This window comes from Pisolithus orientalis, assembly GCF_024613125.1.
Source record: "Pisolithus orientalis strain OTSU chromosome Unknown F5J12scaffold_2, whole genome shotgun sequence".
Classification (NCBI taxonomy): domain Eukaryota; kingdom Fungi; phylum Basidiomycota; class Agaricomycetes; order Boletales; family Pisolithaceae; genus Pisolithus; species Pisolithus orientalis.
The window spans coordinates 1212373-1230011 of NW_026260783.1; the positions used below are offsets into that span (position 1 = coordinate 1212373).

Here is a 17639-nt window from a genome sequence, read left to right on the forward strand (position 1 = left end):
ACAGTGCTGAGTCCGCGTTATGGCCCTCCTGTGCAGTCTGATGCCAGCGCCTGGGACGATGGATGAAGTCATTACCATGACCAGCCGCATAGGAGGTCACACGTCCAGGCCTGGCGGTTATGTTTGAAATGTCGAGACACTATAGTAGCTTCTTACAATGTTGGTTACTGGCGTACAAGGTGGCCATCTCTGTTGGACAGGAATGTCCGTTGGCAGTCAATCTACTCGTAAATGCTCTCCAACACTTCCACGATCTTTGGATACAACGGATCCTCTGTATTCCCTATGGCCAATCGCGCGATTTTTGGGAGATCTTCCCTCGGAACGCCGTAGGTGATGAGGTTACTTCGTAAGCCCAGTGTCTCGACCAATCTACGAAACCGTCAGCATCATTGATCCAAACGCTCACCGCGAAGCAACGCATACCCGTTTATCATTGAGCTCAGTCGCATGACGTCCCCCACGGTGGTGCCGGTGCTGGGCTCCCCAAGATAAAATAGCGCTTTAGCAAGTGCAGCTTTGTCTACCTCGGTCGCAGTTCCCGCTTTCAGTGCAACAACGGCGGCAAGGGTCAAACACTAAATAGCACCATGATCGAGGCAGCGAATATCTAAGTGCTCTCGCTTACGGAAGTCACGCCATGAGGGATACCGTAGGTCGCTCCGAGCTTATGACCTAGGGAATGGGACAGACCCAAGGCACTGCGGGGTATACGTACAAGTCAGTGGCACGTACAGTTTGTACACCACTAGCCTTCACCTATGTTTCTCGACCCGCATGGGCCACAAACTCATCCAAGCGGCGATCAGAAGTCGTTGTCTCATGTCCAAATTATTAGGGTCCATCTGGGCTAGCGGAAGGTACGCGAAAAGGTCACCGATCGCGGCATAACAGAGAACTTTGAGAGGAGGCGCTACTCCAGGCCGATACAACGACTCTACAGGGAGCGTTCTTTGGCGGTTTTCCTTGGACGGATATGAGAATAGCTCACCGACAGCATGGTCGAGTGCACGGAGGCCGGTCGATAGCCTACATTTCCGTCTCAATAACGCCCAAATGATACACCGAAGTGGTAATGTATCATACTTACCACAATTTCTCCGGCGTCGCCAGCGTTAGTTCCGCATCAAGGATGATCCCGGAAGGAGCAATCATAGGGCTGGCGATGCCAACTTTGTTACCCTGCTCATCTGTGTACCCTGCATTACTCTGAAGTGATGAACACCGTGGTTGATGGTTAATTGCAGGAAAACTTACCGTGTACTCGGCTGCACTGAGGGTCGTCGGGATGGCTATATGACTGAAGAACTTTCCTCGGGTATCGTGTAGGTGATTTACCATAATCTTCGTTGCATCAATGGGGGACCCACCCCCAACGGAAATGAATATATCTGCCTGCACATCTTCGAAAGCCTTGGTTCCGTCGACGATACCCTGAACAGGTGCATGTTGGCCGATTTGCGAGAACGTTCCGCCGAACGCATTCCGTCCTTTCAAGATACTCTCCACATTGGTAACTACATTAGTCTCTCAGTGCGTACGCGGCACAGATCAGCTGTTATGCAGAGCGATTTGCTATGGCCCAGACATACTTTTTCCCGAAGAGACTTGCCAGTGACAATCAATGCCTTGCTACCGCCCAAGGTACTAAGAAGCTGAGGAAGTGCCGTGCTAAGGCACCCTGGGCCGTAGTAAACACCTTTCAACGTCTCATGATATGCATACGTTCCGTGTAGACTCCCGGACATGTTCAGCTGTAGCTCTTGTGTGGAACGAACGTTCTGAGTCAGGACTCGACACCTTCCACTTAGGGGCCCAGGCAATATTCTCTCTCTGCAAGTGACTGATAAGCTGAGTAAGTTAGTTACCGACGGATTGCACTTGCAAGATAAGGCTCATCCCGACGTCTTAGGGGCATTTACTTCGAGTATTTCCAAAGCTACTAGTTGGCTGGTTAAAAACTCAAAGATAGTAACCTGCGAACTTCGAAAACTTGTTGGGCGATGAACAGTCCAGTTTAACTACTTTGGTGGACGACCACGGCCCACTTGGCTACAGATCGCACATATCAATTACCAGGTCAGGTTTAGATCATTCGAGCAGAGGGAATACATACTTCCTGTTAACTAGTGCCTTGGACAGGTGGCTAATCACCTTCGTGACTTGTTATCAAGGGACGAGGCCCATCTAGTAATTCAGTGTTGTTATATATCACTGCCTTGGTCCTGCCCGTCATTCCTTAGTGTCTTTTTCCCTTGCTCCCAAGCAGGCCGGATGTCGGAATGCTATTTACAGAGTTCTTTACGGCCAGCACAATCAGCGAGCCCTTCGCGAAGCTCAGCCAGTTCCACGTCCATGGCATCACGAGCTGGTGTCAGTGGATGGGGGATAAGCAGCTTAAAAATGGCATCAAGCACGCCGTCGACACGATACGTTGCGTGACCAGTGTGCTGAGTTGTATACCATTTACCATCTTGATTGACGGGGGTGTAGGGGAGTACTGTTGCGCAGCTGTTTCATACTCGCTCTGATGCTTGGACTGTACAATGCGCTGTATCTTGTCTAGGTTTCGGGTTATCTAGGCCGAGATACTCATTCGAATGGAGGAACGAGGACGCGATCTAGCCAAGGGTGAGTGGCAGAGCTCCGCCAGCCGGGCACTTTTCCGGAAGATTCGGGCTATGACCATGCTTAGCATGAGTCACGAGGACGGAAGTCACCCTACGGGGCGAACAAAATTCAGGGTTGAAACGATTCGTGTAAGTCACAAGGGCATCGGCACTGATCAGCGAAACCGAAACAGTACACAGTGTGGGATGTTCTGGTTGTTTGAAAACCGCAATAGGCTCGGCTGTTTGGGCCTCGAGAGACATTAGCTTACCGGTAGCGAACAAAAGCTGGAAGGTCTTCCGAGCACCAGAATGCGGGGTTAATCGATGAGCGCGATCTTTGCAAGGCGCAATGTGTATGGCGGTAATGGAGAGCAACAAACACAACAAAGGGGCACGCGTTTTCAAAAGTCACCGCTGGAAATGAAGCATCATGTGTGTATGTAGTAGCCGTGATTCCTTGAGGCGAAAGTGCTGCTGGGTCAAAAATACGACGGTGGTCGGGCTGATAGGCTACCCAGGGATGGATAAACATGGACCCATATAATGGCGGATATCCTCGCCGACGTCGAGCTCAGCCCCCTCGCGAAAAGATTTCAAGTACATACTGCGGGCCCTTTTCGCCACGTGTGTTAGGAGGACGGGCCTCGCCACATTAATTCAACGGTCTCCTAGTGCTGCAGGCCTTTTTTTCCCTTCCATACCAACTCTGCTTCATTCCTTACGGTGCGCCCTTTGTCGTCCCTCATCACCCTACATAGCTCCGCATCTGGCTGTAAAGACTGTCCGACACGTCCTTGATCTCCCGCGAGTGACGTAGACATCATCACGGTCCCAGACGACCACTCTTGTTCAGGTACACGCCCAATCATAACGTCAATTCTTGTTCTGATCTCCTTCTTTCTCGTCCACCATCAGCGTTCTGCTGCTTTCGTCTTCTCGACTATGGAGAATGACGCTACATCTGCTGCTGAGCAACGAGCCAATGCCGTGGCAAAACTCAAGCGCGCTGCATCACTACCGCGCATGAAAGATGGCAGGCGCCCACCGATGCGTGTCGAAGCTGTCAGTGATGGAGAGAAATTTCAAGCGGAGGAGCTCCAGGGTGAAGTTGCCGAACCCCCGCAGCCAGAACTGCCTGTATCATCTGAAGCTAAGCCTGAGACAGTCTCCGAGCACGAACAAAAACCAGGTACGCCCGAGCCGTTGGCAACGGCTCGAAAACGCCGTTCAAGATCTCGCTCTCGCTCTCGAGGCTCCAAGGACTTCAAGGGAAAATTCAAACCTCAGTCCCCCACTCCTGCTTCGGTCACTCCCAGCAATGACTCCTCACCAGATGATTCGTCTCCATCACCCCCACCACCCCCGCCATCCGTTCTCGCACCCATACCTTCCCATATTACCGTTTCTCCTGCTTCAAGATTAGTGGTGTCTCCAAACTTTTTACCTCCCGGAGCTCCGTTGCATTCCGGCACCTCGTCCCCCGTTCCCATGTGGCCCACTTTGGATGCGATACACAAAGGTCTCATACGATCGAATAGTGTGGCTGCTCGTATGCAAGCATTGCAGAAACTTACTGGTAACATCGATCCCCAAGATGGTACCGTCCTTTCGCCATCTGCGTCCCCTCAGCCCATATTCGGCAAACTTGGGCGTAATAACACGGTATCGGGTGGCGAGCGCTCAGCTGCACGCCTCAAGTTATTCACCACCCTCAATGAGAGGATCAAAGAGGCCGATGTGGAAGGGACCAGTGGTGGGGAGGACCGCGAACGTGTGGTCCACACGCCTCCCAAACGTCGGAGACGCCGTTCAGCCCGGCATTCGGCTGGAGCTGCCAATCGAGCTCCAATTACGGACGAGTCATCCGGGGTACCAACGTCAACCAGTTCACCTGCTGTTCCTCCTGCGCCCCTCCCTTCCACTCTGTCAGATGAATCAACCATCCATGAGCCTGCACGCACTGCTTCTGAAACTCCAATTCCCGCCCAATCCCTCACAATAAACCTGAATGATACTATCGCAGGCAGTCGCGGGGCTACTCCAGTGCGCGCAGATCCGCCTAGCCAAAGGAAACGAAGGAGTGTCTTAGTTGAACCAGATGACGACGTAATCCCTCCTCATCATACTTATCCAGGACTACCAGTAACACCGAAGCATCCCTCCCCAAGTGCTTCCCCTCAAATCCCTCATTCTTCGGACGATCCATCTTGCACATCTTCTAGTTCTACACCTGGAGCTGTTGGTGTACCTGTGTACTTGTCGGTTACACAGAGGACTCCATCGAGGCAAGACGCTTTCCCGTCGAGTCCCTTCGCCACCCCTCACACGGAGATATCTATATCCTCTCGTGACGAAGAGGAGGACGTAGAGTCGGAGAATCCGGAGGAAGTCGTCTACCCGGCCGAGAACTTGCGCCGTTCGCCGTACCATGACGCTTTTAACAGACAGATCAGCTGGATAGCTGATCCAGGTATGTCCTATTATCCACGTTGCCGCGACTTCATTGGCTAAAGAAGTAGCTAGTGCCCGAATCAACCTTACCTGTCTATGATGAGGATGAAGATGACGACGAGGCGCAACAAATGCACGATGTAGTGCAGGAGGAGGATGACCAACAGCCGCCGGAGTCTCCCCGTGAAGAATCCGGTCCTCAGACAGAAGCATCGTCTCCTCGTCAGTCCTCTGATTCGAAAGATCTTGTTGTGGAACAAGAACTATTCCCCGAACCAGCAACTCTCTCTACGTCCCCTGCACCATCACCAATGGCAGTGACGCCTAATACGACCTCTGTGTTGCGCAGCAGCGATGAGTCGGACTCCTCGCAACCGGCATACCCTCAGCGGCTCTCTGTTGCATCTCGCATACAGAGTGATCGTTCCCCTTTGAACGCTGAATTTGATTTGGACAACCCCGTCAGTGCCCCACCAGAAACACCGCTAAAACGGGACGGTTCTATTACCGGTGCGTGGGGAAGGTTCATGGGCGCTCTCACGAGGAGCGCTTCCAGTGGCGGACGCAGATCCAGGACCAACAGTCTTGCTGCTCGGGAGCAAAGACAGAATACGGATTCGGGTATCAGCCGGGAGAGTGGAGGAAGCCTCGTCAGCCCTAAAGTGGATAAGCACGAGAGTATCGGATCCGCGCATCCCCCGAGTCAATCTGTGATGCAATCCTCGTCCGCATCGGCATCGATGCAATCTTTAGCGCTGCAGACACCGCCGAGGAGTGGCGTATCGCCGATCCCGCCAGTTTCGTCTGCCGATCTCGCGAAGTACAATGATGCCAAGTTATTCCCTTTCCCTGGCATGAAGAAACTCGAGGAACAGCGTCGCTACCGGGGCTTATCGGTGTCTTCGTCTGCCCCGGATTTTGTCCAATCACTTCCTACCATCGAGAATGACATTCCGGTGCCATCGAGTTCCAACAACACTCCTTCCAATTCTCCGGATCTTAAACGAGATCGCACTCTCTCGCATCAGGCGTCTGACACACATCTCTTGGCTAAGTTCAAGAACCTCAGCTCACCGCCACTGTCCACTTCTGCATCTACGTCGTCGCGTGATCACTTTGGTGGGCAAACCCCAACGACACCCCAATCAGCAACGTCAGTTTCCATCAAATTACCTACCAACCGCGAAGGCGTTCGCAAATGGCTCTCAAAATTTGGGCAGTCAACGCCGTCGCTGGTCACGCCCTCTATGATATCTACATCCCAAGGGCGCCCTGCGTTCTCCAGGAAGCCGTCCTTATCTGACCTCCTACGATGGCGAAAAGAGAACGATATCACTTCAGACTGGGAAGAGATCAGTTCTGAGAAGGCCCGTACCCCGACCAGCGCTGGCGGTGGAACTTTTCTCGGGAAACCTGTTAGCGGAGAATTTTCTCCTGTCAGCACAAATGGCAGCTTTATCGATGAAGACACTCAGAAGACCCCACGAGCGAGCAAAATTGCGAAATCCAATGATACTATTTCATCTTCTCCGGCACCTCTCCCACCTCCATCGTTGCCCTCTCCTCTTACGTCTCCGCTACCTGAGTTAGTTTCATCAGCTACTCCAGAACCTTGGTCTTCGCTGTCTGACTATCCTCCGCCAACTACATCCGAGTCCTCCTCGAATACGTCATCTCAATATTCTGACTATCCGGCAAAAGGTGCCGTGGTTTTGGAGTGCCTAAACGATATGATCAGCCGCGGGCCGAGAAGTTCTGCCTGGCCGACGACGGTTGATGACCCTCCGCGGAAGCTCATACTTGCTGCCCCCGTCTTGCAGGTTGTGAACGCGAATACGGTCAAGGATCGCTTTCTCATGCTTTTCAGCGACCTCTTGATTATCACCAAGCCTGTAGTCCAGGATCCCGATGTCCTGCTCGAACTTACGAAGCCCAATCCTTCCGACCGGAAGTTTATTGTCAAAAATGTTATCCTGCTACGTAACTTGTGCTTCAGTGGAGATCGGGAAGACCCGCAGTCCAAATTCATCCCTCGCAATCCTTTTGTTGTGCCCTTCGTGGAGCAGTTTGGCGGGGATCCAGACCGAGCAATAGTGTCGCTCTTTAACAAGTGTGGACAGCGGGAAGACCCTGCAGCACTGGCACAACTGCTCTTCCGCACGCCAGAAATTGACCGTGGCCAACTTGGTGATTACTTGTCCAGGCGTTCATCGCGTGTCGTCTTGAAGTATTACTTGGATGCTTTCGGGTTCACAAGCGTGAGAGTGGACAAGGCCCTGCGTATATTTTTGCAGACCATCCACATTCCCACCCAAGCCAGCTATGGGACTACTGCCTTGGATACTGTGCTAGACTCCTTTGCGAGTCGATGGTACGAAGCAAACGCATCACTTGTCGCCTACGACAAGGACCTTGCATACCGTTTCACAAGGGCAATTGTTCAGCTCAACGAAGTGTTGCATGGTGCGATAATCTCAGAACCTGGGCCGACGGGTTATGTTAGGAGAAACGTCACAGCACGGGACTTCTTGGATGCCTTCCGCAGGCAAGATCCTCGAAGCTTGCTGTCGGACGATCTGATAGGTGACGTTTATGACTCAATTCGGCGCGAGAGACTATGCGTAGCACGCCACCCTTCCAATTCCACTCCAGCCGATATTTCCATCACATTCAAACGTCCATTGCCCCCACGACTGACCTACCGTGTTCAGTCTGAACCCGTCGTTGTTCGTATCCCGCAGCCGGATCCGAACTTTGCTATCGAGCTATTCGGGCAGGATCTGATCTTCGAGCCACCCATTCTTACGTTCGCGAAGTCGCCAGAGGTTTCCTTCAGAATCACTGGCACTTCGTTTGGCCTCAGGACTATGACCATGTTACGCTGTGGCCCAAATGCATTGTTGTACACCGGCCTTCCACCCAGCTTCTCTATCTCTGTGGAGCGAGCTTTCATGCGGAACACCTTCCAGGTCGCGTTTTTGAACCATGCTAATTCCAAACGCCGGTACATGTTTAGTTTCGCCGATCCATTAGTTCGTCACGAGTGGGCTACGTCGCTTAAGAGACTGATGGAGGCGGCAGTCAATACCCGTCCTGCTACTGGGGTCAAGGGTTCATTACCCTCGGCTCAGGCTCGATTCAATCAGGCCGTTGGCGATATTGCTTTCAAAGTTCTGCAAGAAACACTCATTGGGCCTGAGGTCGTAATTGTCCAGACTTCCGCCTCAAAATTGAAGGACGCTCTCAAACACCTCGCCCCTCCAAATCATTCTCGTAATGGCTCTCAAGTGGCTGCTGGCCACCAAGATGCCGGTGGTCTATCATCGGATCTTGTTCGGTCGAAATCGCGCAGCAGGACGTATTATCGCCACGGAGCGGGGAAGCTCGAACTCGACAGTACCAATTCGGCCCCAGTGCCACCTTCAAATTGGGGGGAAGGATATGAGGATGAATCAACCATGCATTCAAGGCGAGGAGATCGAATATGGTCAGGAAAGGATTTGGAGGTGTTTTGCAGACAGAATAGCTCTATCGCCCAAGTATTGGAACTGTTGCTTCCCACGACAGCTGAACCTGCGACTTAATCTCAATGACATACATCCACTGGTGAGTTACTTTCGAAGGGACATACGCATCATTAGAGCGCTCATGCTTACCTTCAGGTTTTCATTCTCAACAATTACTCGATCCTTATCTATTAGTTGCTTCCCTTTACTAGTCACGCATTCCATTGGTCATGTGTACGCTCGACTTTTGTCTGCTCATGGGGCATTCTATGACATCTACTACGGTTATATACATGCATGTATTTAGTTGTGCTAATTTCCCAGTCCAAATTTTTGATGCAATCTAGCACTTGCTAGTTGACTGCGATGTGCTTTCATTTTTTTTTTTTTTGTCTCTTACGCCAAGTCGGTTACGTTACGTACATCTTATTGCATCCTTGCACGATCACGACTCCAGAGGCTACTTGATTTCGTCAATTCTCACCTCAATGTCCACTACAACTTGATTTGTTGACCGCACCCACTTCCACCTTCCACCTTCCTGTTTCCTGTTTCCTGTTTCCTGTTTCGCAGTGAACATGGCCAGAACTTATGCAGACGTAAATGATGCTTTGGGGCGTCAATGGTACGATTATGGTGAGCACGAACGAAACACCCACCACTCCTCCGTGCTTCTATTCATCGATTACCAGAAAATTTTACTATTGAGTGGAGCTCTCCAGAGCGTTATGAAATCATTGACCGCATAGGAGGGGGGAAGTACTCTGAGGTGTGTGTGTGCATACACAGCATGGTGGGACCTCAGTGACAGTTATCCTACCTAGGTCTTCAAGGGCATTGATATGGTGAATTCGGACATATGCGTAATCAAAGTTCTCAAACCAGTGGTCGATAAGAAAATCAAGCGTGAAGTGAAGATCTTGAGGAACCTTACTGGGGGACCCAACATAATTGCCTTGCTCGACGTCGTTCAAGACCAGACAGGCCGATACCACAGTTTGGTCATGGAATATATAGAGAATGTGGAGTGGAAAGCAGCCCTTATCCTCTTCACGGAAGTCGACATTAAGTATTATATCTTCCAACTTCTGAAGGTGCGTGCGTGCATTGCTGTAACTTTTTAGTGCGCCGCTCACGGCCAACTTATATCAAGGCATTGGATTTTGTTCATTCCCGCGGTGTCATGCACCGTGACGTGAAACCAGGAAATGTCATGATCGATCATCGATGCCGCAAGGTTTGTTTTACAGTTTGATGTTACACCATGTAATACAGACGCTCTTGTAGTTGCGGCTTATTGACTGGGGGTTGGCCGAGTTCTATCATCCCGACATTGCATACCATATCCGTGTTGGATCTCGATACTACAAGGCCCCCGAGTTGCTTGTTGGATACAAGATGTACGACTATAGTCTTGATATATGGAGTGTGGGATGTATGTTTGCATCAATGGTATGTGTTAGCGTTTCCTGGCAGCTACGCGCAACGTGGACTAAATACCGGGGGTCGCCCTAGTTGTTTAAAAGGGAGCACTTCTTCCGTGGTTCAGACAATGACGACCAACTACTACGAATATTAAGGGTCCTCGGAACAAATTCCTTCGATTCCTATTTGAAGGTGTACGATATCACGTTTAAGTCTTGCCACGAGGCTCTCCTGCAGGAGTCCGTGTTTTGCGTTGCCGTTACTTTCCTCCACTAATGCAATATCTACCCTAAGGTATCCGAAGCAGCCATGGACACGTTTCACTGCCCCGGATTATCGACACCGTGACCTAGCTACAACCGAGGCCTTGGATTTACTGGAGAAAATGCTTCGATATGATCACCGCCAACGGTTAACAGCGCGAGAAGCTCAAAGCCACGCGTATTTTAGTAAGTTGGAGTCCGGAATTACAGTCGGCCCTTGACGTTTCATATATCATTTGCAGACGTGGTCAGGTTAGAAGGGGCATCTCACAAGGGAGGCCTCGGGGAGTATGTAAGTGATTCTGGCTTCTGCTCTATGTAAGAGGCTGGGGGTCCTCGGTTGAGTCGAGATAGGTGCATTGGGGATCTGTATGATCGCAGGTGTACTGTAATAGTATTTGTGAAACGCGGGTGATATCCAAGATTGGCAGTGTTGTCATATTCACGGAACACATCAGGGATATCCATGATCATCGGAACGTGTTGGTCGGGTGGGATTCGGCAAGCACTGAAACGAGGCAAGGTACATACGTATCCAAACGTGAGACTGAGTCAAAAGAGTGCTGTTACAGCATGCTGGCCGTGCCATGGAGGCGAGGGGCCCAAGATATAAGTTACCTCCAGATGGCCATCCCAGTATCTCCTTTTCAAATCACCTTTAGGCTGATCAGCGATGTCGACCATGGAAGCAGGCTTCCAGTACCGGGCCCACACTCTGAAGTCATCCCCCCACGATTATCACTCTAAAGTAGCCGCTACACACTCTAAGACAGGGCAAACTTACCCAACGCCACATCCTACGCTTCACTTCCAGTTTCCTCGGTGGTCTAACGCAAAATACCACTACAGAGCAACCACTCCGAACCCAGTGTACCGGAAGGACTTGTCGGAAACGTGGAGACGGGAACGGGGCACAAGCGGATACAGCCCTCGCGGGCACTCAACGGAGGAATGGGTCAATGAACAAATTCACTTCACCGATCGTTCGAATGACCGGCAGCCAAGCCAGCCGTTGGACAAGGAGCAATTAAGACGGCGGATGTGGGATGAATTGTTGTACCAGTATGAAACGGAGGCGCAGAAGTGGATGAAGCACGAATCAGGAATGGAGAAAGGGGACCAGGAACGAGAGCCAGACGACAAAAAGAGGGCTATACGAGAAGATATCTCCAAGATTGAAGCCAGGGTGCGACAGAGACGGGATAGTGAGAGGCAGGCAATTGCAGAGGAGCGGAGGAGATCTGTCGAGAAGGCGATGGAGATGCGGAGGAAAGAACAGGAACGATTGAACAGGGCAGCCCTAGAAGCGTGGAACAGCTACGAATCACGGTGGACCGCAATAATGTCCAGTTGCGAGGCTCTCAGTTTCGAAGAAATCCCGTGGCCTGTTCTCGTCCCTCCACGAGAAGCGGCAGACGTCACTGCGGACAAGATCTCCACGTTCATTCTGCATCCTGCACACTCGTCACATCAATCTCGAAAAGAGAGAATACGCTCAGCACTGCTGCGATGGCATCCGGATCGCTTCCGTCGCTTGTTTCAAAGAATTCCGGAGTCGGAACGTAAGGCAGTTGAAGAGGGTATCTGTGCGGTTACCAGGTGCCTCAACGACCTACTGGTAGTGAAAGAACGTAAGGCCAATGTACAGGCAAGTTTTCCACCTTCTACTAGTAGAACCACGGAAGACTCATGAGACTTCGCAGGGTAAATAAAGTGATCGGCGAAGCCCGTCCTGCAGCAGTGCTGCAGACTATGGACTTCCATCGTACTTACAATAGGTGTAGGAGTACCTAAGGAAATGATTGTCTTCCGTCGGGTGTTTGGTTTGCCTAGGGAGTACTTGTAAGCTATCATGTATTTCGTTACAAGTGGTGACGGCGACCTTTGTCACATACGTCGTCACGCCAAGCAGCTGAGCACCCAGTGCCAACCTCCAGGCTGCCACTACTCGTTTCCCGTCAATATATTCGACGTCACTACCCCTTAACTTGTGCTGCAGGACTCAGATAGAGATTTCGTCGAAACTGATTGGAATCCGCGAGCGGCCAAAATCCAGGAACCTTCGGATCCGGGTTCGCACTTGTCAAGGAGGGGGCCAGTGACTAGCAGACCTAGATGGACGTGCTCGTCCACCACTGCTTACGCGAGCTGTCGTTTGATGGCGACCTCGGTGAGTTGCACGAGTATCGGTCGCGCGGGATAGATTGGGCCGCTGCGGGTGGACGAGAAAGTTCGAACCCCACAACTGCCGCTTCTCGCTGCAGATTTTTCCTTGTATTTTTTCCGTTGTTCCTTCTCGTTGCTCACAGTAAATCTCTAGGATGTAACGTCTCCCGTCTGAAAGATTTCATTGTCAACTACTACAGCAACTCTGGCGGTCCTCAGCAAGTTGTTGACGACACATTCTGTGCATTTGTTTGGTCGGTTGTCGTACAACAGCCGGCAGTCCGCGTAGGGGTTGTGCCTCCCGGGATGGCATCGGAAGTGTACGTTGCTCCACAGATCAAGGCGAGGCGCCAGGCCGCTGCGGCAGGTGAGGAACTTGCAGAAGATAGACCTTCTCTCCAGGTGATCGGGGATGCTCGCGGAAAGACTCTGGAAGAACTTAAGCAGCGGCATGGAGATGATCTCCGGATCACTGTCGATCCTCAGACGTCCTTCGCTGCCATAACTGGCTCTCACATTAGGGTACGTGCCAGCATCCATCTTGTATAAGTTCTCTCTCTCAAACATGCTCTGCCTAGCCTGCAAAGCTCAGTGCTATGGTATATAGCGCGTTGCAGTTAATTACCCGGGGTCGGGAAGAAGGTATCACCACCGTAGAACTTGGTCGCAGGACCAAGTACGATCAAAAAACCTGTTTCTACGTCATAAAGCAGCTGGTTGAGCTTGACCTGGTGTAAGTAGCCTTTGGCGTACTTTGGATATCCTCCCTAACATTTCACTAGCGTCAAAGTACGCCGTGGCGGAGTTGGGAACTACACTTGTATTCACAAGTACTTTGTTGAAAGAAGTCCTCTTTGGCAACAAATTCAACGGGAAGAGGATGAAGGTGAAGTCGTCATCTCCGGAGCAAACATTCAGCCATCCGATGCAATTGACGAGGTTGGACCTACTGATGAATCGCCACAAATTATATTCGATCCCATCGATGGCAGACACCTTTCTAGCTTACACCTGGTAAAGAATAGGGTCGTAAGACTACTCAAGGCGTCGATAAACCACATGCACGCTTCGAATAATTTATTGGTAGCGATCGTACGTCTTCAATTTACGTGCATGCACCGCCTGACACCCCTTTCAGGGTTTCAACAATCCAACCAAGACTGACCGGCGGTTTTTCCGGACCCGGTTGCGGGAGTTGGTCCAACAAGGAGTCATCGAACGAGTTCTAGTTCCTCCTAGAAGGTCGACGGGCCGCGTGGTGAAGTGCATCCGCTTGGTAGAGCCGGATAGTAAACTCCCTGAAGGGACGCTTCTTGACGTTGATGGAGACGAGAAAGATGTGGAATTTGGACTGCCGGGTAACTCGCGATTAGCTAGTCCAGGCGCAACTGAACCAAACACAGAAACCAGAAACCTATACAGATTTGAAGACTCATCTGACGATTCACAAACAAGTATCTGATCTACTCGAAGATGCCGGTTCATCCGGGCTTACGTTGCAAGTGAGCATGGCATCCCTATTTCACGGGTAGTTGGTTTACGTCCGACAAGGAAATTTGCACCGCTCTAGGCAACTTTGACAAGCGGACCATCGAATTACTCCTCACACGTGCTGTTAAGGCTCCGCCGCCCTCTCACCTCCGCGATTTGGGCACTGTAGACGTAATGGAGACTCACGGCAGGGAACGCCGGCACAGATACTTCACAAATGCAACGTACAGGGCTGTTCTCACTTCAGAAAACCTTCAAGACGGCTCTGCCCCGCACAACGAGATGGACTCTTCGCATATCGGAGAGTTTGCTGAGTGGGACCCAGGTCTTTTCTATGGCAGCGACGCGGACTTCGATTCGTCCGTGGCCTCCATTTTGAAGAAGAGAAAAGCGCAGGAAGATGGCGGAGATGAAGTCTCCGTAGAGGAAACTGAAGCGCGCCCTACACCCAAGAGAGGACGTCCTCGTAAAGTTGCTGCGGTGGATGATTCTCGGTCCGAAGCGCCTAGGAAACGGGGCAGGCCTCGTAAGCATCCTCTACCTGAAGAGCAGGGCCCGAGAAAACGGGGTCGGCCTCCGAAGAAGAAGCGCCGTGGCAGTCCAGATGGGCTTATGAACGTCTCAATGGAATTGGATGGGGGAAGCAGTTCCGAGGAATTGCCCATTAGAGCGGGAGCCGCCGCTGCCGACTCCCCCATGAAAGATTTGGACCGTAGAGGGGATGTGGAAGTGGTGTCTGAAGTACTTAATGAGAGTCGACCTCTGGAGTCTGGCGGTAACGGGCCGTCGTCAAAATCTCCTCGGACCCCAGTCATGAAGCCGAGTGTGACTTTAGAAGTTCCTTCACAGTCCGCAGCACCTCAGGACACCATTGAAGCAGTTCAAGCACTAACATTTGGTTCCCACCAGCGCGCAGCGGAACCAAAGATGGCGACTGAGGGGAACCTGCAATCTTTGCATAGTCCAATAGGGGTAGCGAACGAACGAGAAACTGAAACTCATTTGTTCGTTAGGGCTCAAACGGACGAAGGCGTCGTGGGAGGCGAGAGAATAAATACAAATGAACGGCCGCCTACCTCTATCGACACAGAGTCTGTCTCTATTGTGGGGATTCTCACCGTGCAATCCTCCACGGCCCAAGCATCATCCGTAGTAGGCTTTCTTCCCTCACCTTTGCGACAATCAGTTTATATCTTTCAAGGTTCCCACTGTGCTTCAGCAACCATGCGCAACTGAAGAAGACCCAGCAGGTTCGGGTAAGAAGCGAAATGCCCCTTCCGCCGTGTCAGGTCGACCAGCTAAACGGCCAAGGACGGCCTCAAGCAGCAAAGCGCGTTCAGGTATAAACCTCTCCGCACTTCGTCGCGAAAACGAGCTCTATCGTGTCATTAGCGAATTGGGTGGTATTGCCAACCTACATACGAAGGAAATTTATGAGGCGCATACTGCTTTACTGGACACTATGACTCGAGATGGAGAACCCACCAGCGCACCAGCAGGGACTCGTCTGGACAAACGTACCGCGGACTCCACTCTCAGAAGCCTGGAGAGCCAGGGACGCATTAAAATGCTGAAGACCTCTCTTATAGTCGCATCAGGCGCGAGCAAGCCCGCTTGCTTGCTATATCTTCCTGATACTCCACAAGAGAGTATCAACAACTACCTCCGGGAGACTAGCCAACCGACCCCATCAACGTCTGCCTCACTGTCTATGAAAACTCTGGGTGAACCAGTCGAGTTCGGAGCCGCCAGCCGCCGTGGGCCACAGCGTCCTTCCGGTTTAGCTGAATCCATCAGGGATAAAGCTGAAGTTTCGGGTGACCGGTCTTCTGCTCTGGATTTGCAGGCTTCAATAAGCTCCCCACCTTTTGGGCGAAAACGACGGCACACTAATCTGAAGGAGAATACAGGCGCTGAGACGGGACCGGTTCTATTGAGGCAAACCGAAGGGGCAAGACTTCTGAGAGTGGCAGAGTGGGAACAACTTCTGACCAGAGTCCATGCCGAGCCAGTGAAAGGAAGGTTGGCAGCACGAATACGTGCGCTTCGGGCGCAGTTCCTGCAATCGACACTTGCCGACGACTTGACGCACTGGGAGGACAAGATAAGGGCAGCCATCGTGGAAAACGAACAGGCAAGGAAGGGGACTATTGCAAGGCCAAAACAGTTGCCAGTCAATTATCCCAAGCCTGTAGGGCCACCTCCGTTGGTGGCCAATCCCCCGGAGAAAACGATTGCGTCCTTGATTGCAGAGCAGGGGCCACCCATTGTCCAGGTTACGAGTTCCGGAGGTAAAGGGAAGGATAAGCAGAAAGAAGGTAATTTGCCTTGCTATCTTCGTGGTATCGCTTATAGTTATCGGGATATGATGATCTTGTTGAAGACACAGAAAACAAAGTACTACGGCGACCAAGATTCCACTGGACTCGCGAGTTTGACGAACTTGCTCGTGACGCCTCTGCAATCATCCGGGCCCGTTGTCGAGATGGTGTGAAGCTAGATTTGTCTGCCTTTGACCAGGTCTTCCCAGCTGTGCCCCGGAACTCTGTTAGGCAGCGTATCGCGCATCTCAGAGAGAATTCGGCACAAGATCTTTACATGAAACGCCTGGAGGATCAATGGTATGCGATGTGGACGCAGCACAGAGGGACGCCCCACCTCCCAGATGACGATCCAGAAAGTCCATCGAAATTCGACATTATGAACCACCTAGAATTTCTTAGAAGACACGTCGATAAGAATGCATTGTGAGTCAGTGGAGTCTCGGTTCGTATTATGGGTATTCATGTTACCTTAGGCGAGTTGGATTTGTGGAACAGGAGGCAGCAGTAATGTTACCACGGACCACTGCAGAGCTTACTGAACTGTTCGAAGTCGAAGAGAATCCAGTCACCTCCCCAGCATGGGATTTCATGTGGAACTCTGCTGTGGAAGAAGGACGGGAAAAACAGTTTATGATACGTGCGTTTACCAAGGAACTAGAAACAGTTGCTACCGAAGTAAAGGACGATATCTTAGCTACCGCAGAGGCAGCGTTGAAGGTATGGTTGGACTCTTTGGTGCACAGACGGTTGGACGATTGATCAATGATCCAGATGGTCTTCGGGACTCCAAACGAGATTTATGACCCCGACAGCGGCGCTCGCATTCTCCGTAGTGTTGGAAAGGAGCACGTATTCCTTGCGATGACTAACCTCTTAAGTCAAGGCGTCTTATCCAAGCTTGTGCGGGATCCAAAGAAACCCAAACCTGGTAGGACACTGAAGGTATCTGATAAGTGAGCATAAAATGTGTTTCCTGCAACTTCTGCTAACCTTGTTCATTTAGTAATTTAAACGTTGTCGGAGGACCCTTCCCTCGTGAATTTTTTCAAGACGCAAACGCCTTGGAAGACATCGTGGGAGAAGGAGAAGTCGATGATATGGAGTGGTCCCTGGAGGCTCATGATGGGGACGTTGCGACACTGATGCAGCTAGTGTCCGAAGATCAGGTAGCTAGCGAGACTAGCTTCTAAACAGTCTAGCTGATGAATTGTCCATCAGGTTTCCCTCCAAGTAGACACCACTCACCCTCGCTCTGTCCGCTCACGAATTGACTGGAATAGCAAGAGAGCAGGTAGAGGTCCTGTGGTGCATGTGTTTGTAGACGACTGAGACTCCACTTTTTCAGACGATGACGACATCGAGACGAGCATACGTGTCAAGTTTTCGTCGATTATACCTGCA

General features: G+C 51.4%; 5 protein-coding genes across 5 annotated transcripts; 4 read left to right on the plus strand and 1 right to left on the minus strand.

Annotated features, from left to right (window-relative positions):
* Window positions 1–111: 111 nt before the first annotated feature.
* F5J12DRAFT_797924 (alcohol dehydrogenase IV) lies at window positions 112–1856 on the minus strand. Its single transcript, XM_051744194.1, has 8 exons — window positions 1593–1856; window positions 1258–1527; window positions 1091–1209; window positions 992–1029; window positions 760–937; window positions 629–701; window positions 427–578; window positions 112–372 (listed from the first exon to the last, which is right to left on the minus strand). The coding sequence occupies exons 1-8, from the start codon at window positions 1746–1748 to the stop codon at window positions 222–224; spliced, it is 1137 nt and encodes a 378-aa protein (XP_051604978.1). The 5' UTR covers window positions 1749–1856; the 3' UTR covers window positions 112–221.
* Window positions 1857–3554: 1698 nt separating this feature from the next.
* Window positions 3555–8647, plus strand: F5J12DRAFT_887845 (uncharacterized protein; the record flags this gene model as incomplete). The annotated part of the gene is made up of 2 exons (XM_051747215.1): window positions 3555–5082; window positions 5136–8647. 2 exons carry the CDS (start codon window positions 3555–3557, stop codon window positions 8645–8647), a joined length of 5040 nt encoding a protein of 1679 aa, XP_051604979.1.
* Window positions 8648–8946: 299 nt separating this feature from the next.
* On the plus strand, window positions 8947–10734 carry F5J12DRAFT_797939 (kinase-like domain-containing protein). Its single transcript, XM_051744195.1, has 8 exons — window positions 8947–9205; window positions 9262–9338; window positions 9394–9663; window positions 9723–9806; window positions 9857–10021; window positions 10085–10233; window positions 10289–10443; window positions 10500–10734. The coding sequence occupies exons 1-8, from the start codon at window positions 9148–9150 to the stop codon at window positions 10577–10579; spliced, it is 1038 nt and encodes a 345-aa protein (XP_051604980.1). The 5' UTR covers window positions 8947–9147; the 3' UTR covers window positions 10580–10734.
* A 97-nt stretch (window positions 10735–10831) lies between these two features.
* F5J12DRAFT_193324 (uncharacterized protein) lies at window positions 10832–12183 on the plus strand. Its single transcript, XM_051738343.1, has 2 exons — window positions 10832–11905; window positions 11961–12183. Exons 1-2 carry the CDS (start codon window positions 10931–10933, stop codon window positions 11967–11969), a joined length of 984 nt encoding a protein of 327 aa, XP_051604981.1. The 5' UTR covers window positions 10832–10930; the 3' UTR covers window positions 11970–12183.
* F5J12DRAFT_193290 (uncharacterized protein) lies at window positions 12172–17543 on the plus strand. Its single transcript, XM_051738342.1, has 12 exons — window positions 12172–12427; window positions 12578–12945; window positions 13002–13156; window positions 13206–13515; window positions 13562–13781; window positions 13834–13925; window positions 13975–15066; window positions 15116–16232; window positions 16304–16661; window positions 16712–16955; window positions 17010–17191; window positions 17242–17543. Exons 1-12 carry the CDS (start codon window positions 12373–12375, stop codon window positions 17426–17428), a joined length of 4380 nt encoding a protein of 1459 aa, XP_051604982.1. The 5' UTR covers window positions 12172–12372; the 3' UTR covers window positions 17429–17543.
* Window positions 17544–17639: the final 96 nt, after the last annotated feature.

Coding starts and splice junctions, on each gene's coding strand:
- F5J12DRAFT_797924 (XM_051744194.1), bottom strand. CDS start 1,748: ATGTCCGGGAGTCTACACGGAACGTATGCATATCATGAGACGTTGAAA. Junction 579..628: donor TCCCTCATGGCGTGACTTCC/GTAAGCGAGAGC, acceptor GGTGCTATTTAG/TGTTTGACCCTTGCCGCCGT. Junction 373..426: donor CTGAGCTCAATGATAAACGG/GTATGCGTTGCT, acceptor ACGGTTTCGTAG/ATTGGTCGAGACACTGGGCT.
- F5J12DRAFT_797939 (XM_051744195.1), top strand. CDS start 9,148: ATGGCCAGAACTTATGCAGACGTAAATGATGCTTTGGGGCGTCAATGG. Junction 9,206..9,261: donor GCGTCAATGGTACGATTATG/GTGAGCACGAAC, acceptor ATCGATTACCAG/AAAATTTTACTATTGAGTGG. Junction 9,339..9,393: donor GAGGGGGGAAGTACTCTGAG/GTGTGTGTGTGC, acceptor TATCCTACCTAG/GTCTTCAAGGGCATTGATAT.
- F5J12DRAFT_193324 (XM_051738343.1), top strand. CDS start 10,931: ATGTCGACCATGGAAGCAGGCTTCCAGTACCGGGCCCACACTCTGAAG.
- F5J12DRAFT_193290 (XM_051738342.1), top strand. CDS start 12,373: ATGGACGTGCTCGTCCACCACTGCTTACGCGAGCTGTCGTTTGATGGC. Junction 12,428..12,577: donor GTCGTTTGATGGCGACCTCG/GTGAGTTGCACG, acceptor GTAAATCTCTAG/GATGTAACGTCTCCCGTCTG. Junction 13,516..13,561: donor ATAATTTATTGGTAGCGATC/GTACGTCTTCAA, acceptor CACCCCTTTCAG/GGTTTCAACAATCCAACCAA.